Source organism: Hippoglossus hippoglossus, chromosome 3 (assembly GCF_009819705.1).
Source record: "Hippoglossus hippoglossus isolate fHipHip1 chromosome 3, fHipHip1.pri, whole genome shotgun sequence".
In the NCBI taxonomy this organism is placed as follows: domain Eukaryota; kingdom Metazoa; phylum Chordata; class Actinopteri; order Pleuronectiformes; family Pleuronectidae; genus Hippoglossus; species Hippoglossus hippoglossus.
This window is the reverse complement of record NC_047153.1, coordinates 7,389,903-7,416,832: the sequence shown is the minus strand read 5'-3', so window position 1 is coordinate 7,416,832 and position 26,930 is coordinate 7,389,903. Positions and strand designations below refer to the sequence as shown.

The window sequence follows — 26,930 nt, the reverse complement described above, 5'->3', positions numbered from 1 at the left end:
TCACTGTCAAAAAGCGAAGTGACAAGTGTTGCTCCTCCACCTACTGCTCTTACACTCCATTAGACTAAATATAGGTTTTCACTTTATAGCTAGAGGCGTATTCCACACAGCCAGCATACCAGTGACAACTGAGCTGGGACAGACTGGTGTCAAGTTTCCATTGTATCTTCTTACTCTCAAGTGAAAGCGCGCACACACACACACACACAGACAGACACACACAGACACACACACAGACACACACACAGACACACACACACACACACACAGAGAAGCTTCCACTGACAAATGAGATGGAAAAGTTTCCTGCCAAACACACACACACACCTCCATTGAATAATATATCTCACTGGCACAAAAATCTGTAAATAAAAGAGAGCCTGGTATTTATTCTTACTTCAGCTCACACTCCTTGATAACAGGAACAATAGCACTGCTACGACACTTAAGTTCCTGAAACTGAAATAATTACTTTACACACAGCGGAAGGTCAAACACCATGTGAGACCTGGACCTGTACCGCATTATCTAAAGATGGAAAATGTTTAGTTTTCCACTATCAAAATATTCCACCACGAGGAAGTGAATTCATGGATCACATTTACAAGATATTCTCTCAGACTTTGTGCTCCAATAAAAGCATCTGCTGGTTGGTCCAAGATAATAACCTGCAGCAATAATGAGTTATAGTTACCAGAGCCACTCAGAAATCAAGGCCTAAAGTGTGAACTCTGAATAATAGCAATATTCTAAATAATTATACTATGAATAAAGTTCTTGTGTGTAAAACATTAGCTATTTGTAGCTTAAGTAGTACTCAAATAAATCAAAATACAATAAAATAAAAAATACAAAGGAAATCCACAAGTAGCATGAAAACTCAGAATCGACTATTAAACAAATAACTAAAACATTAGCACATAAATAATTGTATAAACAAATACAGATCAATATGTTATAGCCAAAAATATTGTGAAATATTCGATTTTTAAAAAAGTAATTACTTTTTTAAAATCAAAATAAAGCTATAATTACATTTCATATTTTTTTATGACTGTGTCCATGTTATTATCCATTTCATCAAGTCGTGTTTATTGATTTGTTTATTTAATGTTGCTCACACACACACACACACTACAAGATGACTTAAGAAAAACAAAACAAATTGATTACACCACACGGGGGCGCCATTTACTAGCTGCTGTGTATTATTGTGTATTGGACAGTGAAAACAACAGTTTAACTTAGTGTAGAGAAGCATGTGCAGCCTAACACGGAGGATGTACTGGGCCAAAACATTTAAAACAACAGGATTCATCATCATCATCATCATATAAAATCATGTTGGGTGAGTTTCATTCATGTGAACTGCTCCTTTAACCTGCACATGCTCTCTGCACTGTCCTATAGTGAAGACTCATTGAATTAAAAAAGTAGAATAAGCGACTCACCGCTGTCAGTGGACGTGTGACTGTCCATCAGCTCCTGGTGTCCTCAAGAGGAAGGTGACCTGAAGTGAGCAGGTCTGCTGCTCTGTGGGTTTGGGGGCAAGTTGGGGCATGTCCACACTAGCCCGGTACCCCCCCCCCCCCATACACACACACACAGAGGAAAAAGAGAGAGAGAGAGAGAGGAGACATTACATGACTGTTTTACCTCAACATACAGGCTTTAAGTGTTTTTTAAAAATATGTTTGTTTTAGACCCTTTGGTTCTACACTCGTTTCTACTTACCTAAACCTTACACGTTAACCTTACTTAAATCTAACCTTAAAATGTCATTATTTATGTTATATAACTTTCTTTTTGGCCCCACAAGTCAGCGTAATGTGATGGTATAAACAGATTGAGGTCCCCACCACATTAATGAAACCCGGGCCACACACACAGGTTTGCACAGCTTTTTCTTTCTATGACTTTGCATTGACTTCCATTTATTGTGAAAAGCCAAACCAACACTTTACCCCTCATCTTAACCAGGACCACAACTCACACCTTGACCCTAAACTGAACCCGGTCCCCAGACATGAGGTTTACTGGTCCAGACAAGGTCGGTGGTGCTTGTGCTGGAAAAAGGTCTGATGGAAAATGTATAGTGATAAATGTGTGTGAGTAAAAAACATTACTTTCTGTTTCTTCAGGAAACATTTGGAGAACTCGACCTCCAGCAGGTTGTTCCCTCAACAGCCGCCATGATGCGCGTCACGGATGACACGTGACAGCTCCGTGCGCTTCTGAACTGACGGGATCACAGCCGGAAGTCGACGAACCCGAGGGACTCGACAGTCCACTGTTCTTCATCCGTCCGTCCGTCCGTCCATCATCCGTCCGTCCGTCGTCCGTCATCCGTCCGTCCACCCGTCTGTCTGTCCGTCCACCATCCATCCGTCCGTGAGTCCATCCGTTCATCCAGCCACATCAACAAAATTTAAAATAAATGAATAGATAATAATTACTTAATTGATTAATTAATTAATTTATAATAAATAGATAGATAGATAGATAGATAGATAGATAGATAGATGGATAGAAAGATAAGATTTAGTTGCACATCCCCGTTTGTTTAATTCGATGTTGTTTATGTATCCCATTAATTGATTTCCCTTAGTAATCATGGTTGTTGTTGATATGATTTTTTATATTGTCCACAATCAAATGTCCACATTGTCCACAATTTTCATGCCAATAAAGTTTATTGAATTGAATGTGGAGATAGAGAGAGACCAAGGAACAGAGAGAGAGAGAGAGAGAGAGTGATACTAACTTTTAACGAACTAAACTCATGAACACCACTGTACACATGTGAGTTATTGATTTGATGAAGAATAATACATAATGTTAGATGTGAAACTTCCGGAGCTTCAGGCTACTTCTGAATATTTAGTGGCAGGTGTATTTGTGTTTAAAATCCCTGACCACAGAGGACAAATAATACAAACTCATTTTCCACAGCTGTTGCGATGTGGGTCTGTGTGTGTGTGTGTGTGTGTGTGTGTGTGTGTGTGTGTGTGCGTGACCTCAGGCTGCAGTGTGTGTGTGCAGGTCGACTGGAATGACTCACAACTCGTGATCCCCCTCTCTTGGTAGCGCTCAGACCTTAAAAGACGCTTTCTACCCCAATAATCCCTCCTGTGTGCAGCTTTTAGTCGTAGAGTAGAGTTAGATGCTTCCAGCTTCCATCGCACATCCACAGCAGAACACACACACACACACACACACACACACACACATGAGTCCTGGGAATAATCACTGATTTCCACTCTTGATTACCCAGGATGAATAAGGTGGCACCTCTGCAGAAAAAGAGGAGACAGGATTTTATACCTTACTTTCTGGGATTGGTGATATTTTTGTATTGCACGGTTCATCTTGTGTCCTTCACAGCAAACACAGCTCAGGAAACTCGCTCCTCCAGGGTGCGCCGGGCTCTCGGTAAGAAAACTATAACTTCTTACTCCTGTCATTTTGTATAGTGTCTAGAAATCTCCTATAATGCATAATTCTAATGTGTGTACAGTGTCATTATACGTGTTTACATAGATAGATAGATAGATAGATAGATAGATAGATATCATCAATTTAGTTTCACATCTCAATTTCTTTATTTTCTGTGTTGTTTTAACCCCATTACTTGTATTTTTTATTATTTAAATCTGCTATAATGGGTCAAGACTTGTGTGTTTGTTTTATTCTAATGTGTGTACAGTGTCATTATAAGTGTTTTACGGAGATAGATAGATAGATGGATGGATAGATAGATAGATAGATAGATAGATGGATAGATAGATAGATAGATAGATGGATAGATAGATAGATAGATAGATAGATAGATAGATAGATAGATAGATGGATAGATGGATAGATATCATCATTGCACATCTTTTTATATGTTATAACTCCATTACCTGTATTTTTTTATACTGTAAATCTGCCATAATGCACCTAGACTTGTGTGTTGGTTTATTCTAATGTGTAATTTTTCATTTTCTATTCTAATGTAATTTTTCTAATGTTATCAGAAAATAAAAAAAGAGAAATCAATTGTGGCTCAGTAGCTGTGACGGTGTTTGCTCTGGAAGCCACACACGTCTTATTGGCATGAAATACCGTGTAAGTGCCATGACGAGTGTGTGTGTGTGTGTGTGTGTGTGTGTGTGTGTGTGTGTGTGTGTGTGTGTGTGTGTGTGTGTGTGTGTGTTTTCAGAGAATGAGACAGAGTGCATCTCACCACAGTCCTCAGAGTTTCCTCAAGGCTTCTTCACGGTGCAGGAGAGGAAGGACGGCGGCCTCGTCATTTACTTTCTTCTCATCTTCTACATGCTGCTGGCTGTGGCGATTGTCTGCGACGATTACTTCCTGCCATCTTTAGAAGTGATCAGTGACCGTGAGTGACATGAAACCCCTGGTGTACAACATGTGTGTACTTTACAGGGTGGGGATTGCATCAGTTCACCAACAATGAGGATTTCTAGCCCCAGATTCTCACTCACTTCAATATATTCTATTAGCCCCTTTTGTGCATGGGCTACAGTTTTATAGTTCATTTGCAATTGACAGTTATTGTGGATTTCCGAGTTTGCATTGTTGAGTTTTCCTGTTGTTTCATGTGCACCATGTAAACGATCACGTAATGTCTGTGTCTCCTGCGTCTCTCTCAGGTTTGGGGCTGTCTCAGGATGTCGCAGGAGCCACTTTCATGGCAGCTGGGAGCTCGGCACCAGAGCTGGTCACGGCCTTTCTGGGTAATCTCACGTTAGAACAATAATTACAACCAGCGATGATGATGATGATGATGATGATGATGATGATGATGATGATGATGATGATGATGTCAGGACTGTGGCCTGTGATTAGGACTTTATTCTGCTCAGGGATCTCCACGCTGTCCTCAGAGCTAACATTCGCTCTTCCTGCATGTTCAGGTGTGTTTGTGACAAAGGGAGACATCGGGGTCAGCACCATCGTGGGGTCAGCGGTCTACAACCTGCTGGGGATCTGCGGCTTATGTGGAATCTTGGCCTCCATGGTACATCATCACAATACTCAGAAAACAATTACTCACCTATTTGTGCATTGGAGTGGATCATTTGCTTGGTCAAAGCCGCAGAGTCATCGTGTACACTGTGTTGTCCGAGTTATAAAACCATTTATTTCCGTTATCAGGCCGGGCGTCTCAGCTGCTGGCCACTGTTCAGGGACTGCCTGGCCTATGCCATCAGTGTGTCTGCTGTTATTGCTATCATCTCTGATAACAAGGTCTACTGGTGAGTGTGTGTGTTTCTGTGCACTGGCTTGACATCGAGATAGCACGGTATCATCAGGATTACACGATCTTTAAACCCCCATCACCACCTGCATGTGCAGGGAAGGCAGTAAAAGACACGGTCAGTTAGAGCTGTTTATTGCACCTTGGGACACTGAGAAGAACAATTGAAAATAGATCACAAAACAACTGTGCTGTGGCTGTGACTCACTGACAGAACACGGCAATGACCCTTAAATCAGACAACAGCACATCATAAACACAGAAGCTGCAGCGACCGTCCGTGTTTATAAAACATCTTAATGTGCGCCGGAATTATTGGTTATGGTGTTGTGTAAAAGCCGAAAGTCTATTTGATGTACAATAAAAAAGGAATTGGAATAAAAATAGCACCAAACATGACTGAATAGAAATACTAAATACCCTCAGGAGATTTTTGCCATATATTTACAAAATCCTATAAGCATATGCATTTGATTAGGTGCTTCCAGACCTTTTGACGACATTTCACAGCCTTCGGCCGCTAATGGAGTTTGCTCAGATGTTATCCTGTGGCCGAGGTCCTGTACTTAGGACACAGAATGGCACCTGACAGCTAGACCAAGGGATTTCATTCAAGAAATGCAAGATTACGCAAAAACAATCAGACAGATTATTTATATAACTTGGTGGAGGGATGCAGTTTGGGTCAGGGAAGAATCCATTACAGATTCTGATCAGGGGGCAGATGTAGGGTTTGTTTTTTCTTCCTTTAACATTGTAAGATAGGATGTTTCTTCAACATTTTCATGGCTCTTGAGGAAAATGATCCGGATAAAGTTCTGGATCTAGTGAATTTAACTGTGGATTCTTAAGGGGACAGTTGGGCCTTGCTCTTGAGTTCCATTCTAGCTCCCTATTATATCTGTCCCCGAGGTCAGTAATGGATGGTGATGCTCAAACTGTGCGTTTTGTTCGCAGGTACGACGCAGCCTGCCTGCTGCTGGTCTACGGCGTCTACATCGTGGTGCTGTGCTTCGACCTCCGCATCAGCGAGTTCGTCCTGAGGAAGCTGAGCCCCTGCTGCACCTGCCTGGGTAAAGGGTCTGGGGAGAAGACGGAGACGCAGCCTCTGATGGGCTGGAGCGACGACACCAGCCTGCGCGTGCACAGTCGCTCCAGGACGGACAGCGGCATCTTCCAGGACGACTCGGGATACTCTAACCTGTCCCTCAGCCTGCACGGCCTCAACGAGATCCCTGAAGGTAAAACCCACTTCTTTGTGGCCATGACCCCTTTGATGACGTAAGAGGCTACACATTCGCTCCTAACCTGTTTTTCTGCTCGTATCCTAGTGGAGCATAAAAGTGTGTTCGCCGTGCCGGAGAGCGACTTGAAACGCATCTTCTGGGTTCTGGCCCTGCCCATCATCGCTCTGCTCTTCCTCACCGTGCCCGACTGCAGGAGGAGGTTCTGGAAGCGATGGTATATTGTGACCTTCATCATGTCGGCGGTGTGGATCTCAGGGTTCACGTACCTGCTGGTGTGGATGGTCACTGTGGTCGGTAAGAAACTCAAAATCTCTACATTTCAGTTCAGCCGCAACTTAGCGTAAACCAGCCCGTCACTCACGGGCCTCTGTGGATCACAAGTGTTTGGAAACTTGTGAGAAAAATGTTGGATTTGCAGAGTAGAATCACATGTTGGTCTGCTGGCTAATTCCTGAGATGCCATTGTCCTGGAAAGTTAATAGGGGGGGTAGTTATTGTAGCTCCAGTGGGCCATGTGCCTGCCCAGGCAGCGGATTACAGCCTGCTTCACCCTTAAGGAAACAGTCATGTGAGCAGTGGGGTGTATGTGCAGAACTACCCGCGGGCACAGGTCCTGGGACAGCCTCCCCCTCCACCCACAACAGAGACGTAAACTGTATGACTGACCTCAAATCAGGCTGAAACCACAACTTCCTCATGTGACTGTGGTCGTTCTACTGAAGAATAATGAGGTTATTATCCTGTAGTCGTCAGACAGGCTCACATGGACGTAACGTTTAGTCTTATGAAAGAAGGAGCAGGCATGAGACCCACCAGGTACAACTCACACATACAGTCTGTGTGTTTCTGTGGCTCGGAGCTGTACAGCAGCAACTCTCCACCATCACTGTGTGTGAATAAGAGACGACTGAGCCAAATAACATCAGTTTGTCAGAGGAGCTTCACTGTGGCCTCCGGTCAGAGTCGTATAAACCTCTAAAGACACGAGATCATGTTCTTTGACATTTATAATGTGGAATATGGAAAATGTTTTGTGCCATGTATTGGTGGAGGAAGTACTCGTACATTACCCGGGCCATCTGCATGCCGAAGTGTCCTTGGGCAAGATGCTGAACCCCGAATTGCCCCTCATAGAACAGAAAAGTGCTGCTAATAGATGCACTGTGTGTGTGAATGGGTGAATGTAAAACTGTACTGTAAAGAGCTTTATAAATACAAAACCATTTACCGTTAAAGTATACTTAAATAAAAATGTATAAATTAAAAGTACCACTTTAACTTTTCCACTTGAGTAAAAGTTAAATATTTCAAGTATTACAAGTAGAAGTACTCACTGAGTGTCCACTACATCATCATGGCTGAGTCTCGCCTCTAACGAATCCATTTATACTTTTTCTTCTTCACCCGTGAGTGATGCTGCTGGTGCAGGAGGCGGGGTCTACTGTTACCTGCCCGTTCTGATTGGATCAGTGAACCAGTTCCCCTCTTGTTATGGTTTTCTTTTATATGTATAAAAACAGTGAATGTGTAACGTAGTGGAGTAGAAAGTACAAATATATGCTGATGTATGCAGTGGAGTAAAAGTAAAAAAATATGTCAGCTCCTGTGTATCCCACCACTGGTGCCATACACAGGAGCTGATATTCAGAAAGTACACACATTACACCTGCTGGGTTACGTTAACCTCAGATTATCTAATGTATTATATCATATAGGCTAAACTTGCAATAAAGATTAAAGATAAAGTCTCATACCAGACACCTTTACTTTACATGTAATTGAACCAATAAAAGGTGAATACAGTATTACTGATTAAGATTGTGTTATGTGGAAAGTGTTCTGCTGGGTTTTAACTCAGTTTTTTTAAATCCTGGAAAGAGAATTCAGGAATAATGAATGAACCCCATCGCCATAGTAACAATAAGCAGCTATTTTACGGGGGAATCTGATTCGTATTTGTTTGGTTTGATCTCGACACAGGCGACACCCTCGGCATCCCTGACACAGTTATGGGACTCACTCTGCTCGCTGCTGGAACCAGTATCCCCGACACTGTGGCCAGTGTGATGGTGGCCAGAGAAGGTAAACGTCACCTTTTAACAGCTGCAGTTCATGGTGGTCTTGTTTAATGTAAAATGGACAGTTTCTATAAGCAGCTGCAGTGATTCATTGTTTAAATGATACAAAGATGTCGCAGCTGAGAGCAGGTTCTATTTATGAAAAACATTGAAGTGGTAATTTTTTATATTTCATTGATTTTTACTTGTAATCTTTAATAGTTCTGTGAATGGACACTTTTATCTAATGCTGTGAATGTGTTTTCTGTTGAACAGGTAAAGCTGACATGGCCATGTCCAACATAGTGGGCTCTAATGTTTTCGACATGCTCTGTCTGGGCCTGCCCTGGTTCATCAAAACGGTCTTTGTGGACACGGAGAACCCTGTAGAAGTCAACAGCTCCGGACTCGTCTTTATTTCCGGCACACTCCTCCTTTCAATTGTATTCCTTTTTGTAGCCGTCCATGTGAATGGATGGAAACTGGACTGGAAGTTGGGAGTGGTTTCGCTCTTCAGCTACATCCTCTTTGCCACTCTGGCCATCCTGTACGAGCTGGGGATCATTGGGAATAATCCCATAAGACTGTGCAGTGACTGAGGGCCGGCCTTCTCAGGACTCAAGCCATATTTTCTGAGACTCCATTCATCCATAAACACAACAGAAATGTTAAGCTTCTAAAGCTGCAAAAGTCAAAACAAGGAGGCGTGGCTCCGCTCACACACTTACAGACACTGAGCCATGGCAGACGTGCTGGTCACATCTCAGGAAGAGGATGATCTCTGTAAGCAGATGCTTTCACCACAGGTGGAAATGTACCAAAGATCATTTTCTTGTGGGCTCTTGCTCAGAACCAGAAGTTATCATACGATGAAAACCTGTCATCAAGTGCTGAGATGTCTTCTGTCTTACTCAAGGCCCATAAATGAGAAATGTGCCGTTTCAAGAAGTGACTGCCGGGTTCAAAGAGATTCAAAACTGTGAAGTCATTGTTAGCAAATAAAAAGGTGTCAACAACACTAATTTGACCTTGTCCTCTTTCTAAGTGGGTGAGTGACTTACAACAAAAGAGGCATCATCTACAAACTCCCGATAAGCTTTATGAGGATTGCTGCCTGCAAGGAAGAGTCAAGGAATGAGCCATAAATGGTAAAAAAAAAAACAAATAAAAAAAAAAAACTTTCCACTCCTCTTCAGTTACCGAAAGAAGAAACACTATCTCTTTATCAGTTGTTTATAATTAACTCTGTGGCTTATGTGAACTTCAGACACTGACAATAATGTCAATATGATAAAAAGGTAACAATCCGTTCTTCCTGAAACAAATCTACCACTAATCCTCGACCTCTGGGAATTAGAAAATCAGAGGATTTTTAATTTAGTGTTGGATCTGATTAAATGAATGTAGAACTTCCCAGCTTTCTTAGAGGCCACTGTTGAGCAATAATAGAGTAAACACCTCAGGCTCATTCGACACTGTGATGAACTTTGATCTCAGGAGATACAACAACAAGCACATTTAAAAATTAAAAAGTTTATTTGTTAAAACAAACTGCCTGACAAATTAAAAAGGGTTTACAAAACAAAACTGCTATGAAGTATATATAAACAAACCAAAAAACATTTGAAACAGTGGACATATGAAGTAATTGTGTTTTTAAAACAAAACAAAAGCTCATTGGCGAAAGGGCTGAATGTGGAAGTGTGTTAGAATGACTTCTACAAAAGCTCTAGGCGTTGCGATCGATACGCACGTCAACCTCTCGGCCATTGATCTTGGTTCCGTTCATCATTCTGCAGGCCTTGTCTGCGCTCTCTGCAGAGTCGAATCTCACCGTTCCACAGCCCTTTGACTTCCCGCCCTCCATCTTGATCTCTGCGAACATCACCTGGCCTGCAGAACACAACAAAGAGCAATGGATGAATCTCGAAGCCACAATATCTCACAAAGTGTAGATCAGTTAAAGACTGACATTCATGCATCAATGTCAAAAGGGAAATCTTCTGTGTGAGTGGTATGTTATGAATCATTTTTAAGTTTTTGCACCAGCAGTAAAAACGAGTACAGAGGAAAAGACTTACCGCAGTGACTGAACTTCTCTTTCAGCTTTTGCCAGGTAAGATCATAGGACAGCTGCAACACAGATTTATATTTTAATCCATATAATTATCAAAGGAAAGACAATAACCTACTGGGAAATACAACAGCAGTTAACCTGAACAAACACAACACCACTACTAATTTTCAGCAATATTACTTATCTTAGTACAGGGAAAGCATAAATTGTGTCACAAAAGGAATCAAAGCACTAAGAAAATGTATTAATCCATGACGTGATCATTAGGTAAGTGAAGGATTGTAGTTACAGAACCATCTCTAGGACCCTCCACATTCTTAAGTCCCTGTACTAACAAAGGTCTCAGGTGTCAAACCCACACTTACATTTCTCACAAAGATCTGACAGCCTGCTTTGGAGCCAGAGCCTCTGTCGGACATGCCCCCTCCGCCCATGTGGCTCGGCCCCCCGCCTCCATAGCCGCCAAAGCCACGGTTCATGTCCATTCCTGACATGCCCATACGGTCAAAGCCAGAGCCCATACGGTCAGCTGGCATATTGCCCATTCCACCACCTGCAATCAGCAAACACACACAATGAGAAACTAGTGTTCTGCATATTTTAACAGAGCAGTACATACAGGTTCCAGCACGGTTCTTGTGTAAAGGCTTATCTCACATTTACACATTTTAAAGACAATACCGGCAACAAACTGGCACAGTAAATACATTCTAAAACCTTCAACCATTACGTAGCTGCTCATGAGTTTTGTTGAATAACGTGACACTGAGGGGATGTTGTGAAACTGTGCTGACATTCCATTCCTTCAAAGCTGTTACACCGAGTACAATGACACCGTGACATTGTTTATACAGGAGGTGAAGGACTTTGTACCAGTTTGTTCTATTAGTCACCAAACAAACCCCACATGGACAACAGTGATTAAACAGATTAGACAAATTATCTTGTGAACACAAACTACACTTTCTCTGACACTTATTCCATTATGTGTAAAACTGTTTAGATAATGAATAAAACTGAAGAAATTCAATAAAGAAATATGTGTTTTTTGATTTATATATAAATAAAATTTGAATTGACTTTGTAAAGCTTTGTTTTTATTGTTCTGCTGTATGTGTGTGGGGACCCAAGATTAGTGTCAGCAATTCAGTGTCCAACCAAATGTGAAATATCCCTGCTCTTCTGAATGTGTTTTTGCAGAATGTTAGATTTTAAAAACGGTCAATAAACATTTGTGATAAAGACTGAGTTAAGGCCACAAACGTGTTTGTTAGATCACAGTGACCTTGACAAATGAAAATAAATCTATAGGAGGTAAAAACGTGCTCACTGTATATGATCAATACAAGATGAAAATGTCTTTTGGGGTTTTCCGGCTTAATTAATCTTGGCCCAAACATGCACATTAAGTGTATTTGCTCTGGTTGGGTACCCAGTCAAATCAATATTATATAGACAGTCAAATGTTACATCACTTGTTGCTTAGTGGATACACATCAGATTTAATGGTTTAAACTCTTTCTATTCCTCATAATTCAACAGCTGTTAATTTCATAATATACGTCCTAGGTAAATAGTCCTTCAGTTGGCCAGATGTCGAACATACCTCAGTGCTCTCAATGCAGATCACTATTCATCACACTACGTGCTCACAGGCTTCATGTTTGGAAACACTGAGCAAGGCCAGTACTTGTGCTGGGGTCATCTTATTGAAGGACAGTCTTTCCAAACACTACACTTCTTATTGTGCATCGCCCATTCAGAGAGCTGAGTAAGTTTAATCACTTCATAGTGAACTACTGCTCATTGCTCCTTTTACATGATTTGTGGCGTAGCTGTCAAAGGACTATAAATGATACAGGCTAATAACATTCAAATGTCAACAGTAGTAACAAGGTCTGTGGCTCTGCTAGACAACTGTGTAAAGGACGATATAAAATGGATTTAGAAAAAACTATGGATGGAGTATCTCATGTACCTAATCCAGTCCCCATGTGTCCCATGCCACCACTGCCCATGCCTCCTCCAAAACCTCCACCTAAAAGGAGAGAATGCAAGTCGATGCAGATTAGAGCCATAATACAACAATGTCACAAAAGAAAAAATAAGCATACAATAATGACAGCATAAAAAAACTTAAATTCCTAAAACCTATCATAACTCAAACAAACTGCACAGTGGAACTTGCATAAGCTCCTTTGTGTAACTTTGAAAGGAATTCAGGTCGATCTGTATTAAAAGTATTACTCACCCATTCCTCCAAAGGAATCTCCAAACCCTCGATTCACTGGCATGTCACTGTGGCTGAAGTCTCGATCCATTCCACCCATCCCGGATCGGTACATATCTACACACAAACAAACAACAAATCAACATCAGACTGAAAGTTACATCAAAGTGCATCTCTGGGTCAACAGTACAACCTCGAACTAAAGCACGTCTCTGCCAAGCAGACGCAAAAGTGCAGTTACCTCCCATCCTGCCAACTGGAGCCATGTCTCTCCCTCCAAAGCCGCCCATGTTGCCCATATTATCCATGCCCCCAAAGCCCCCGCCACCACTCATTCCTGGGAGAAGAAGCACCACGTTTCAACTTCACCCTTCAATCCACAAAAACAAGCACAGACCAGTCTTTCATAAGCAAAACTCAGAAGTGGCAATAGACTTACCTCCTCCGATTCTGTTCATTCCCCCATAACCTGAAGTGTCCATACCTGCGGTGGAAAACGTCAGTCAGGACATACCAACAAACGATTATCATTTTACTTCTTTTAGCTGTGTATTGAAATGTTCTGTGTGTAGTCCGATTATCGAACACTGTGCAGAGGTGCTTTGAGACACAATGACAGTCACGTCCTAACACTTGCAATATAACAGTCCTGGGTTTCAGGTCTGCTCATCTTATCTCTTTAACCCAGATTGTCACTGCTGCAGGGTCAGAAGAGGAGCCACATAAATGCCAGCAAAGGGCTGACTGTTCGTTTCAGAATGATGTTGCTTAATTCCGCCGTGTGTGTCGACCTCATTTGCAACCTATAGTGTACGCAATATTTAACTAAACATAACAAAAAAATACTTGAGGTCACTCACCTCCAGGCCCCATGGAGCCCATGCCTCCTCCACCACTGATGCGGGTGGAGTTTATTGGCTGCCCACCTGGCCCCAGTCCCATGCCAATACCACCTAGTCCCCCTACACACAAAATACACAAGTGAAAAGTTTTAGAGCTGCAGAATGTATAGTAGAGTGGATTTCATACCCTAGGAGAATTTATACATGATCAAACATGCTAGTGACATTTATTGTATTACGCATTGGTTGAAAATTCGGGGCACTTAAAGTAAAAGAACCATGAACCTTATCAGCAATGCACTGACCCTCACGAATGGAAGAAGTAAAGCTCAGAGCATATTTTATGCCGTCGGGTAGAACAGGTGTTATTTATTCACTCGTGTGGCAGGCTGTTAAATTTATGGGATATTTCCACATCTTATTTTGGTGTGCTGAGATCTTCATTTCAGTGCAGACATCCGACCTTCGGCCATTAACAAAGCTACAACTCAACCTGACTGGCAGGTCTATTATGAGCTTTCACGAGAAAACTATTACTACACTGTTCAACCACTGCATGAAGCAACATTTTATACAATTAAAAAAAGCCCTATAAAGAAATTGTTCCTCAAATAGGTTTGTTTAATGTTTAACTGCAATTGCAACCATTTCTTTTATCATGTCTTTATGTGTCAAGCAGTGTGCAGATAACAGACAACAGGACAATAATTGTCCGACAAGTAGGAAAAACCTGCAAGCCACTTTGTATTTAATCTTATTAGCCTTCTGCTTCAGGACCGAACCTGGGATTTTCTAATATGACTAAAATATCTATAAAATGTTATCAACATTTGTTTGTTTGGGATTATGCCTCTTACACTGACAACATCCACGTTCAATTCACCGAAATTATTTCTTTGGATCTGATTTTATAATCCGACCGGGTGATAGCCGAGTACTCACTTGGTAACTGAGGTGATTTTTCTACTTGACAGAAATCTTCAGGTGGGAGAGATTTTTCATCCTGTAAAAGATCACAGCAAATGTTTTGATTCTTTACATTTTCTGTACAAGTTATGAAAAGTTAAACAACAAAAAGTCACATACCATTTTGACATGCATCTGTCTATCAAAAAGCATCTGTCCATTGAACATGGCTGAGTTCAGAGTCAAGGAGAAGGTCACAGTGAAATTCTTTAGTATTTGCTTTGTGTGCTTTTTCTATGATTTCTTCTTGGTGTTGGTTTTGAAAGGATACATATGGCCTGCACCGCCTCCAGTGATTGCTCAAATGTCACGGTTCCCATCCCGCGGCTCTTTCCATCTTTATCCTCCTTTACATCTGCTCGTTTCACTACGCCTGCCATGCAAAACACCTCCTTTAGCTTCTTCCAGCCCACCTTGAAATCCAGCTGTGTAAAATAAAACAAAAAACAGAGACCATTATTTTCAATCAAGCTGAAAAATCATGACGACATACTTGAAAGTTGTGTTGATCAGTGTCCTCACATTGGCCACAAACACTGTGGTGCCCAGCCGCCCGGCCTGCAGCCCATGGATGACCTCAGGTGGGATGTTGGGGTTGTTGGCGATGGAGGGTGGGACGTTCATCCCACCAGGCCCCATGTCCTGTCCACGACTTCCCTGTTGACCTCCCATGCGTTGCAGCACACGCCGGGCATGTTCCCCATCAGGGTCCTATTAAGATAGAAAACAAAACAGGAAAATATTACGACTTTGTAAAGGTTGTACAACTTATAATACACAATTGTATAATTATTTGGTGGTTTTACTGTCTCCATCATATTGTTACAGACTTAAATGTGGATCATCATCTGTCAGGAAGTATTTCGGTGTATAATAAGAGGAAGAAAATTGATGCGTTTCAATAATATATGGATCTCACTTTGAATTTTGCTACAATCATTCAACTTTGTTTTGTTCCCACCTCCTTGATGTTGAGTGGCCTTCCATTCAGGTCATGCTTATTCATAGATAATATCGCCTTCTTCACAAACTCCTCATCTTTGAACTCCACCACACTGTTGAATCAGGAAAAAAAATGAGTCCATGCAGAGACAAGTACAAGATAAATAATTATTTGTTTGAGAAAACGCTCAGTTACTTACCCACAACCCTAACCACACAGCATCATTGGAGTCCAGGTAGCAGACACATCCAAAGTTTAAGGAGTGAACAAATTACAGTTAAAATCAAGACAAAGCACAAGAACATCATATATTTTATACATCAACATGTCTAGTTTCCTTTAGTGCATGTTGGCCATATTTTGCCCACTGACTTGAGCCAGCAGTTTTTGGTTGTGTTTAATTTACAAGCTAGAAACAGTAATGTTAACAATACATATAATCTAAATAATAAACCAACGAGAATTATTTTAATTTTCTTTAAGTTTTAATAAAAAAATCATCTGGCACTTACAGTTACCTATGCACTGCAATTTACCTGAAATATTTTTTGAACTGGACACAAAAACAAGGATGAAAATTTTAAAAGCATTAACATAGTTAGGATTAACTAGTTTAACCACAGCAATAAAAATGGTGTGGCTCAACTTTACATTTATTGTATACAATTTTGGCATTTAATAAAAAAAAAAAACACTACAGGATGACGACTGTTATGTTCCTCTGAAGCGAGAGCTGTGCCATAGAACAGAATTGTAAAAGTAAGATTTTGAGACATGAGGGTCAATCAATAAGACAAATCAAACAACCCACATTTCCCTTTGGAAAAAGGCCAAACAGACAAACTTTTAAACCAATTGATATGACAACAACAAAAGCAAAAGTGTACTCTTGAGATGAGTTCATTAGGCTACTTTTCCAAAAATCAACAGGACATCTCCCTTTCAAAGGAATATCAATCATTAGCCATCTATCAGGTTCTAAACACAACCTACAGTATCACCAATTCAGTAACAGTGAGACCCAAAGGATCAGAACCTAAAAGAGCACTTGATTAATGAGAGCCTGCTGAGGGCATTTAAAACCTCGTGCAGCAAGTTGGCCACATCACTTACCCTTGACTTTCCTTCTGCATCCTTAAAGAGCTCCACGTATGTAACCTCACCAACTACATGAGACATACAAAGGAAAAATACCAAAAGAACAAAGGAATTTAAGTCACCAAGTCTTCAAGTCGCCGTTGGCCTTGGCAATGCCGCTACAGATGGAGATGTCCCATTAATGATCAACAGTCAGCCCAGACCAACATTCCACCAGACAACACCATGCCTTTCTGGGCAGTGACTGAGACACCCAAAGGCCAAGGCCAGAGAGAAACACAGCTACGTTAAACCTGGGAAATTCAGAAGACTTCAACATGATCAGTTTGTCAAAAGATTCCATTCATGGCAGTTGAAAGTTTTACAGCTGCCCTTTGACCTTTCAAAAGGCTTCTTGAAACCCTCATGATTCAGAAAGTAAAACATTGCAATATTTTCATTCATAAGATTCACCTTTCAAAAGATACAACAAAAACATTCAACAATCAATTCTACGACTGGTTTGAGGTTACATTTTGGAGCTGACGATGCCATTTAACAAGTAACAATAGAACTAGGTTCATCTCACAGACATATCAGCCCAGACTAATTTAGTGTCCATCCAAAAGAATTAATTAAAACTCCAATGACCTAATATCACACTATGTTGGTTCCCTACTTTCTGCACTTAATACATCCAGAGAAAAACTACAAACTAATTGACTACAACTAGAAACAGAATGCTCTATCTGAAAATAAGCGAAAAAGGGTGAAGAACTTCTACTCAGCTGAAGAGATAGAGAGAAGGGGAGACACATCCCGTCACCAGGGACTTTACCTTTCTCACGCATTAGATCTTTAATTGCCTGCCACTTCATATCATAGGGGATATTGCTGATGAACACCCGGTTTCTATGAGCAGTCTTCTTTTCTCTTTCTCCACTACTATGTTTTTCTTTGTAGGGATGATAGCGGTTTCCTCTTCTGTTCAGAGAAGACTTCTCTTTACCATCCTGGTTCTCTTTGGGGGCCTTAGATTCTTCCCCATCCCTGTAAAACGACACAAAGAGGCACGTCAGCACACAGCCCATCTCAAAACCACATTGGAAAATGTGTTTCCTTGTTTAAAAAAAGAAATATAAAAGAACCTTCTCTCCCGTCCACAGGAACACATGTTTGTGAGTCTGCTTGTCTCTGTTGCTGTGTTTAAATATGTGTCTCATAAACTCCAGACCGAAACAAACAAACAAACACAAAGCAAACCCTAAGCACTGCACGGGTCCCAAGAACGCACTGTAGTCTTTATAAGTTTCAATAAACTTAATGCAACACCAGTGTTAACCATTACAGCGCGACAACAACATGTCGGAAGAATAACTTTAACGCACTTTGCAATTGATTTCAGCCTCTTTTTTTGATGCATTTGAAGGCTAATCTACAAATTGGTTCATTGATGTTACCATGCCCATTTCAGACATGACCTGCAGCCTGGCACTCCGACGTTTGCGTTGACACGTGCACCTCCTCGGGAGAAAATACGGAGGATCTGCGGAGTTCGGTGCAATTCTGAAAGCAGCTCACTTCTGGCATTTGTTTTAATCCGGAACATTGCTCAATGGGTGCTCTTTAAACTTTGACAATACCTCCTCGGTTATGTCCATCAACTCTATTCTTGTCATTCATGTGACAAGTATTTAACAAATTGCAGAAGTTGTATTTGAGGAGCATGGACGCTGCAATGGATTTCAGTAAAAACTACCTTTTTTTTAAACATCCTTCCATACAAAATGAATGGATCATCACTATGAAAATGACTTCGCTATTAAGCTGCATGATGACATAAATAAAAAATAAACGGGGCTACATTTGTATTCTGAACTTTGCATGGACGAACACTAAGACACCTCCACATGAATCACAGTGGGACAACATTAGTTTACCTGATTTAGACATTTGATAAATTATCTATTGAGACTTTCTAAAGTTTCTCAAAGCTTTGTATTTTAAAAAAGATATTGTAAAGTTAATTGTATTTAATCAGGAGAAGCTGTGTGAATAGAAGAGAACAGGTTTGCGTTAGCTAGCATAGCTCATTAGCCATTTTCAACGAGCAGTGCGGCGTCTGCGGCTAAATTCACATTGTTGTTATCTTAGCACAATGACACGAACAGCTGTGATTAAAACAAAACAGGGGTGCTAACGCTAGCTGTCGTCTGAAAACAAGTGTCACCGAGTTAAGATGTCTAACTAGCTAATTAAATCAGTGCAACCCGGTGGTTTAACGGACGCTAGCTAGCTTGAGCTAAAGCAAAACACCACCGAGGCTAGCTCCCGGTGGAAGATTCATCCAGTGCGTCGTGTTTTTGTCGTGAAATAAAGAACCGGCCACAGGAAACACATGGAGATTTAATATCGCAGCGATGGCGTCGTGTTAGCGGCGACCCTCACATCCAGCACGCAGGTATTTATCGGCGGCCGTGGAGGCTTTACCGCCCGACAATACCTAGCAATACCCGGACTCCATTTTAGCTAACCCTGCTAACGGCTGCACGGACGGGACTCCGCCGTGTTCACTCACGTCTTCACCCCGTTGGGAGTCTCCTCCTGGGACGTCTCGTCGGTTTCGGACGGGACGGACGCGGTGGATTCTTCTTGCTTCGGTTCCTCCTCGTCGAGAGCCGGAACATCTGCCATGTTGAAGGTTTGCTGGTCGCCCATCGCCGCAAGATGCCCCCGACGCTACGCAGTTCAAAATGTGCAGAGGAGATCTGCGCCGCCCACGCGAGACTTGGGAGCTGTTGCTAGGCAGCCCCGCGAGAACAGAGAGGAGCAACTCGACTTCCGGGCGGGATTCAGGCGCCAATATAAATACCGATGTCAGGGAGTTAAACCATTAAAATACAAACATGTTGGAAAATAGTCAATGATTCCCAAGATGTTGTTAGAAAAACCCTCAAAGACTTTAATAGAGGATTTTACAGTTTATCCATTAACTTAAAGAGATAAAAAAAAAATGAAAATTCAATCGTTATCTACTCGCCACGATGCCAATGCAGGGCTGGGTGAAGTGTCTGAGTCCACAAAACACTTCCTGCAGCCAAATCCAATATAATTGAAGTAAATGGTGACTGATTCTTCAAATGTAAAAAAAATTAAAAAACAGAAAAAATTCCATAACATGGATCCATACTGCTGCAGTAACTGGAGCTATATCGCGAGTTCTTGCAAGAACTGCAGCAGTAACTAGTAAGATGATATCAGAGGATTTTTAGGTTAAAAACATTGTGTACATGACGCTGTTACGAGTCTAATTTGAGTGTCGGGGCTTCCGGACACTTCGATAACACCTGATGTTTTTTCACGTTCGAAGAAGTGGTCGCCATCTACTTCAAAACACAATAAATATGTAAAAAAAGTTATAGCTATGATTAAAAAGAAAACACAAATACACTAAATACATAGAATTTGAATAAAAGTAAAAAATGTGTTCTTGCATTGTTTAGTCAGTCAAATAAAAGTTTTCATATCCGCACATTTCACCAAACATCAAATGCTGAAAGCGATGTGTCTGTGAAAGACTCACATCAACCGATATATGAGTCAGGCTTTGGTTTATTTGAAAAGATTGAACACATGATCGCTTTTAGATTAGCAGGTAATTTCAGGGGTCAGTTAAGTGAATAAGAGAACTGACTGTTTCTGATTAAAGCTTCTGATCCTTCGAAGCCACATCAACATCTCTCTATCGCAGTAAAACAGTTTGATCCATGAGCGCGACAGACCCTGAAGATTTCTACCAGCACCAGTGAGCCCCTGCATATAATCTACAAATGTTTTTAACCTAATGATATATTGCCACAGCTATTGTACTGTGTGTATTTGCTTTCTAATTTTACAGACTCGCTCATGAAGAAATACAAGTAATACATATAACCTACAATATTCTAGGCAGCACACCCACAGTGTCAGACAGTAAAAGTCCTGCCTCATTGATTGTAATACAGAGCCAAGCCAGTTCATCATTCCTGAAACTATTGATTGATACACTTTTATTCCACTGGAGGAATCATTTCATTTTCTTTTGTACAATACGCCTCAACATTTGTAGAGAACCGGCTCGGGGCGTCTGTGCAGATGCCACAACAGAAAGTTGATTACATTGACAAAAGTTGACACGTACAATAAATTCCCATTACATCATCATATATGAAAATGGGATATTGTGCCACTTTAATATTGAGTTTCCACAATAAAGTAGACCTGATATATGAATCCTAAATTCCTTCGCAGCAGTTACAGTGATGCAGTAAATTTCAAGCAGCAGACCACATTTGTAGCTTTTTTATCTTTTTGTAGCTGCCAGACTCCGCCTTTGGATCTGATTACTCACAATCTGTGCCCAGAAGACGTCTTTGCTGTGAGTTCCTTGGAAACACTCCAGACTGAAATATCATCCACTTGAAATATAAAATTGTGTTCACAACAAACCAAGCAAAAACACAATAGGAATTGTAACTGTGTCTTTTTTTCAAGCAACAACTCAGTCAAACTGCAAAACCCACAAGTTATGACAATATTAATTCGGTGTTTATTTACAGTGTGAATACAACAAAATAGCACAATATAAATCTGGTAGTAAATTTGGGTGTGTGATTCGGCTGTTGCTATAGCTTTGTGAAGACCTTGAGCTTATCTCTCACATTAGGATATGCATAATGCGACACAGTGCTGTGATATGGAGTTATTAACATTAAAGGGTGTGTCGTGAGAGCAGTTCATAGAATCACAGTTTTACAGTTCTCCGTATCAGTTTTACTTATCATCTGCTGTCAGACAGATAAAAGTCTAATAATCTTTATCCTTATGTCCTAAGGACAATGTTTATGCTAATATTCTCTATGCAACACGTTCAGATTGTCTCAGGAGTCAAAGCAGTCCAAAGCATATGAGCACACCCCCACACATAAGTAAAAGCACAAGTGATAAAGTTAATTCAGCAAAAATTCATTTTCACATCTGACAGTCAATTTACTGTAATGGATTCAAAACAATGACATGCAATTCACACTATCTGTAACTCGACCTCATCACTAATGGCCACACGCTGCTGTGCTATGACCCAATAGTTTTCCATTTCGACCTTGTCTTTTAAATGGACGTGAGGGCAATGCCAGAAAATGAAAACGATATCGTTGTCTAAATTATGTGCCATCTCCTCATCTAATTTACAAGAGCTGTCCTTGAACTAAATGTGAAATAAAACTGTATTTGTGAGTAGCTGACACAGTTGTGCCGCATGACCTTACTCTACCCAAATATAGCAAGTATTTTACAATACAGCAAGATTAGTGACTGTTACTGACACAAGAAAAAGGGACGTTCTTAAAAATACGACATAAAACTTGAAGTGAAAGTAAATAAGAAGGAGCTGATTCACCTTTGGAGATTATCTATCAGGAATGTTCCAGCTGTTTACAAGAGAAATGGGTAAAAATTAACCACTTCTAAGTCTTGAATTATTGCACATCCCCCAGCAGTGATGACCATCGCCCTCATGGCATGTTTTTTCTATCCTTATCCGACTCACTGCACCACTCTGACAAACACGTCTGAAATAATTTGCACTACAACACAGATTCCTCACTGCTGCATTCTGTCACGATGTGCAATCAGATCCCTCCGATTGTTTTCCTGCACAATATTGCTTTTTTATTCACTTCAGTCTAAATCTATTTAAATATCTGTCCCTTCTCCTCCAGCATGAGCAGGGAGCTTGCATCTGTAAGCCTGCAAACAGAGGAGCTAATTCAAGTTGACCACAGCAAACTGCATCAATTAAAAACCCTACACCACCAAAAGCAGGAGGACGGTGCTGCGCTGGACCAAAAATACCTTTGCAGCAGCATTTACTGGCCGGGAGCAGTGAGAGGCAGCATTTCTCCTGCTGGCCAAGCCATGATATTCCTGTCAGATTTGTGTGGAGTCATTTTAAGAAGAGCCAAATAAAGCCGGGGAGGGGGAGAATGAAGAGGGGAGGAAAAAGAAGAAGGGGGCGAATCGCTTGTTTGTGCTGCTGCATCTGTCGTGGTGTTGCTGAGGGGTAATGTTATGAATGAGTGAGGCAGCACAGCAGCTGAGTGAGACTAACAAGTGGTTGCCATGCAGCAGGAGCAAGCGTGCGTGCTTCTGGAGGGAGAGACAGAGAAACAGAATGATAATGAGTAGGAGGCAGCAAGTGAAGGGAGCATGAGGAGAGGAGATGTATCTCAGAGAAGGGAGACCTATCATAGCTGGATCCAGCCTCTCCCTCGCTTCCCCGGTTCTCTCTCTTCAGCTTTTTGTTGAGATGAGGGGTTAGCTGGACACGTCCGGCATGCAATGGCAATCTGTGAACTAATGGATATATGTCTGGGAGCTCCAGGACGGAGGAGTTGCTCGCAAGGAACAGCAGCAACAGGTCTGTAAGGATGGAACGATAATGACGGTGAGACGCCTGCTTTTTCTGTCTCACACAGAATCTGTCATTGCAGTCTCTCCTGTCTCTTTCACCCTACGTTACTCCCTCTCTCCCCTGTCTCTCTCCCCCTCTCTCTCTCACCGTGCACACTTTGTGCAGTGTCCTCCTCATCATTCTACTTCCTTCTCCCTTGTCTGACATCTCTCTGTTCATTCCCCTGTCTGTATGTGCCCCCCCTCTCCATTCCTCTCACTTGAGCCACCTGCTACTTGTGTTCATGTGAAGGATTTTGGGGGGATAAAGAATGACAGGGGCAGATTTCCACTTGTGTGACCACACCAATTTTGTGATTATGTTTTGTCAATCACTGTGGCTTTCCTGTCTAATGGAGTTACGCTGTCTGGCAGGCATCTGCTCACACGCAACAGGTAGAGATCCCTCTCCTCTAAAGCAAACATGCATCACATGTGTGTGAGATGTGACATTTTTACATTGATACCTGCTACTGCTTTGCCTTTGTTTATCAGCCGGTTATGCACTGCGACACAATGTAATTCCAAGCAGACTTAAAGGAATGCAGTCATGGCTTTGGCTCGTATTCCTGAACCTGGTTTCCTGCAGTCCCTCTCAGTCCTCTGCTCATGTTTTCTTTTTGTAATTTTATTTTTGCATCATTATTCAGAGGGGGAGTGTGTGAGAGAGACAGAGAGAGAGACAGAGAGAGACAGAGAGAGAGACAGAGAGAGAGAGAGAGAGAGAGAGATCGAAGTCTCTGGACATCTGTTTGATAGCACACTCAAAAGAGGCTATTTATAGATACCTGTAACCCTGCTTATTTAACTGTGTGTATTCCCTCTCACACATCTGCACCCCTTATTTCTCTCAGCGTGTGCATGAAGTGCGATGATATTTACATGGGTTGATTAGACGGATCCTCTCTGCACAAGAGACTGGAGACAGCACTAATCTGAAGCCGTCATGTAATCTCTGCCCAGGTAACATGCAGGCTTCTAAGCGCCTGACCCTATCGGAGGAAAGATGAGGCGCCTAGATGTTGGTTTGCCATGTTTAGCGTCCACTACAACCACTCCCTTGCTGCCATGAGCGGAAACGACATGATGGCGCACTCCCTGACTCTGGAGCAGAAGACAGCGTTTGCCTTCGTGGGGATGCTCCTGGTGTTCCTGGGGCTGCTGATAGTCAGATGTTTCAGGATCCTGCTGGACCCCTACAGCAGCATGCCCTCCTCCAACTGGGCCGACGGCATCGAGGGGCTGGAGAAAGGGACGTTTGAGTACGCCCTCACTTAACACAGGGACACACACATCCACAGATGTCCATCACGAACAGAAATGCCTATAGACACACACGTATGCATACTCGCGGACGCAAATAGCGCTTGCTTGCACACACGCAAACACAAGTAAGCCGCAGCCCCACACAACCATCGCTCCTGACACCTACGCACCATCAAGAAATCTCTCTGTGACAGACTGAGGCTGTGTGTGTTGTTCAATGTGTGTGCGTTGTTAGTTCAGAGCCAGTGTGTGAGTCTCTCGACTGTACGTGGCTACGTGTCTGTTGTGTGTGTGTGTGTGTGTGTCTGACCAAGTGTGCGACAGATGCTGTGACATACTCTCTGCCTTTCTGCCAGGGTGGTGTGCATTTCAGATCATGGATTTACACGGAAATGACTGGAGGCCCCTTTAACCCATGCCCTCAAGATGAATGTCTGTATCAGAGGTGGATGTGGAGGTGGATGCTTGTGGGACGGGCTGGAGAATCAGGGGTGCAGTGGGATTACTCAGACACAGTTTGAAGACTCAGGGACAGGATTCCTCATCATGGGAAACAGAGCGGTTCCACCTCTGCACAGCAAAGCTCTTCTGCACAAGATTGTATACTATACGGTTGGATACAGGGTATTATTTTCAATTTCCTGCTATGTGGACTAATCAAATCCAATCTGTTGGTGATCCAAAGGGATGCTGCTGCTGCTGCTGTGTGTGTGTGTCTACAGATTGGTCCTTTCCGTGGTGTCTTGCAGCGAAAAGGCAACTGAACAAACTGTGATTTGCGTTACGGCGTTACAGCGTCTAAATGATGCAAAAACAACTCTGCTAGAGTTTGTACTGCTGCTGGTTTTGAATGATGCTACACTGTATGTTGCCAAAATTACATGTCTGAGCGAAAGAAAAGAAAATTGTTTACTCTCGACGGTACGTCCGCAAAGACATATGACGACGATGCTGATTCATGGACTGTCTGAAGGTTGGCTGATGCAGTCAAGCCAAAGAACTTTCGAGGGAAATGAGGATCCGAGACTTGGAGGAACTCTCCCTCTCTCTCTCTCTTCCAGCGCTGCTAGTTTTGTAATGACAAGGAGAAACTCTCACCGCCTGTCTGCAGAGGAAAAAGGTCACCCGGAAAACAGGGGTGGGATGTATGTCAGCGCCGCACGTGGACACCTTCTTCCTCCTACTCTCAGCCATCCGCGCCCATTCACACCTGCTCTCTTCCCTTCCCACACAGAGGAGGACGGGACTTTACAGAGATTCTGTGATGCAGCAGACTGGTCAAAGTCTTGAGTGTTCCTTTGCTAATTTTCTACAGTCTACGGTTTCTCCTTAGTGCTGTGACTCTGCCTTACTGTGACCTTCAATGGGTTTATGTGCCTTCATCTAGAAACATTAGAGCACCTGTTTGTGTGTGTGTGAGTGAGTGGATGTGTGTGGGCGTGCATGTGGCATATCATGATGACCGACAGTGCATCTTGTGACCTGTTGCTTGCTCAGCTGGTGGTAGAGATTTCTTGTTGATATAGATTTGATTCAATGATGTGAAATAAATAGAATTTCTTCACTTTAAAACATCGTTGGGTCTCTTTGCAATGTGTGGAGGACGTGAAATAAAGAAAACAAGATGCTGGAGGTGACAGTCCGACGTCCCTGCGGCAACAAACGGAGATAAAGAAGTAGGGAGAGATGGAGAAAAAGAGGCCAACAGACTAGTAGATTCTTATACAGTCTACATGTATGTTAATATGCAGGGATGGCGTAGAGACAGAATTGGGCTAATGCTGCAGCAGTGAGCGATACACACAGACATCCACTGACAGTCTTGTGTGACAGAGCAGGTCTTGATCTGCAAGGCCTTCCGCTCTCAGAGGCCAGGCCGGCGTGCACACCTCCCACGGTGCACATCAATCGTCAGGAATTCAATCATTATTGCACCATTATCTCTGCCACCTGTGTGACATCCTTATCTGAGATCTATTTTCAGTGGGGAAAAAAACACTGCCTTTTTCCTCCTCAGCCTAAGGGCCGACTAACTCTGGGGTTATAAATCTATAAAATCGCAAAAATTTTTCCTGTGTTGCAATGTATTTTCATATCTCACTGCAAAGTCATGTTGTTGGCTGTATTTAGAATTCCATAAAACACATAAAACACCAAGAGACAACGATCTTTGTCTTTGCAAACAAGAGGAAACAAAGACTTTCAAAAAGGGCCCATGCACATTTACAGTTACACCGATCATGTCCTTACATTCTTCTGCATGTCACCGAAAAAATAGGTATCAGGAATAATATTGATCAGGAATATTCATCTTTTGTTACTTTCCTTTACAGGAAGTCGGACCTGAGAGCTTAAAGGATCATTAGAATGGGACTAATGAGTAAGCCAGTGAACCTTAGCTTTTCACAATCAATCATTAGTTTTCTTACTCGTGGTCTTCGGACTTCGCAGGCTATGTTCGTGATTTGTT

General features: G+C 42.0%; 3 protein-coding genes across 5 annotated transcripts; 2 read left to right on the top strand and 1 right to left on the bottom strand.

Moving 5' to 3' along the window:
- The first annotated feature begins 2,020 nt into the window (after nucleotides 1-2,020).
- On the top strand, nucleotides 2,021-9,586 carry slc24a5 (solute carrier family 24 member 5). The gene is made up of 10 exons (XM_034581835.1): nucleotides 2,021-2,050; nucleotides 2,142-3,432; nucleotides 4,205-4,384; nucleotides 4,659-4,742; nucleotides 4,923-5,026; nucleotides 5,164-5,264; nucleotides 6,224-6,507; nucleotides 6,598-6,807; nucleotides 8,494-8,595; nucleotides 8,847-9,586. The coding sequence occupies exons 2-10, from the start codon at nucleotides 3,276-3,278 to the stop codon at nucleotides 9,167-9,169; spliced, it is 1,545 nt and encodes a 514-aa protein (XP_034437726.1). The 5' UTR covers nucleotides 2,021-2,050; nucleotides 2,142-3,275; the 3' UTR covers nucleotides 9,170-9,586.
- Nucleotides 9,587-10,141: 555 nt separating this feature from the next.
- Nucleotides 10,142-19,480, bottom strand: myef2 (myelin expression factor 2). Of its 2 annotated transcripts, XM_034581833.1 has the most exons (17): nucleotides 19,284-19,480; nucleotides 17,544-17,755; nucleotides 16,742-16,794; nucleotides 15,828-15,835; nucleotides 15,647-15,740; nucleotides 15,208-15,396; nucleotides 14,957-15,110; nucleotides 14,806-14,855; nucleotides 14,662-14,722; nucleotides 13,738-13,839; nucleotides 13,317-13,361; nucleotides 13,119-13,214; nucleotides 12,899-12,994; nucleotides 12,626-12,685; nucleotides 11,013-11,200; nucleotides 10,652-10,703; nucleotides 10,142-10,463 (listed from the first exon to the last, which is right to left on the bottom strand). In XM_034581833.1, exons 1-17 carry the CDS (start codon nucleotides 19,421-19,423, stop codon nucleotides 10,300-10,302), a joined length of 1,764 nt encoding a protein of 587 aa, XP_034437724.1. In that variant the 5' UTR covers nucleotides 19,424-19,480; the 3' UTR covers nucleotides 10,142-10,299. The 2 variants fall into 2 exon arrangements, with proteins under 2 accessions (XP_034437724.1, XP_034437725.1); XM_034581834.1 differs by lacking the exon at nucleotides 13,119-13,214.
- A 3,259-nt stretch (nucleotides 19,481-22,739) lies between these two features.
- ctxn2 (cortexin 2) lies at nucleotides 22,740-26,032 on the top strand. 2 transcript variants are annotated; one of them, XM_034581838.1, is made up of 3 exons: nucleotides 22,740-23,189; nucleotides 23,570-23,590; nucleotides 24,158-26,032. In XM_034581838.1, exon 3 carries the CDS (start codon nucleotides 24,227-24,229, stop codon nucleotides 24,470-24,472), a length of 246 nt encoding a protein of 81 aa, XP_034437729.1. In that variant the 5' UTR covers nucleotides 22,740-23,189; nucleotides 23,570-23,590; nucleotides 24,158-24,226; the 3' UTR covers nucleotides 24,473-26,032. The 2 variants fall into 2 exon arrangements, with proteins under 2 accessions (XP_034437729.1, XP_034437728.1); XM_034581837.1 differs by lacking the exon at nucleotides 23,570-23,590 and having other exon boundaries at nucleotides 22,742-23,189.
- Nucleotides 26,033-26,930: the final 898 nt, after the last annotated feature.

Bases quoted from the DNA above. Each gene is read 5' to 3' on its own strand.
- slc24a5 (XM_034581835.1), top strand. From the start codon at position 3,276: ATGAATAAGGTGGCACCTCTGCAGAAAAAGAGGAGACAGGATTTTATA. The intron at 4,385-4,658 runs GTGAGTGACATG...CGTCTCTCTCAG, and splicing joins TTTAGAAGTGATCAGTGACC to GTTTGGGGCTGTCTCAGGAT. The intron at 5,265-6,223 runs GTGAGTGTGTGT...TTTTGTTCGCAG, and splicing joins TCTGATAACAAGGTCTACTG to GTACGACGCAGCCTGCCTGC.
- myef2 (XM_034581833.1), bottom strand. From the start codon at position 19,423: ATGGGCGACCAGCAAACCTTCAACATGGCAGATGTTCCGGCTCTCGAC. The intron at 15,397-15,646 runs GTGGGAACAAAA...CTATCTTAATAG, and splicing joins GGCCACTCAACATCAAGGAG to GACCCTGATGGGGAACATGC. The intron at 11,201-12,625 runs GTACATGAGATA...TGCTGATTGCAG, and splicing joins ACACATGGGGACTGGATTAG to GTGGTGGAATGGGCAATATG.
- ctxn2 (XM_034581838.1), top strand. From the start codon at position 24,227: ATGTTTAGCGTCCACTACAACCACTCCCTTGCTGCCATGAGCGGAAAC.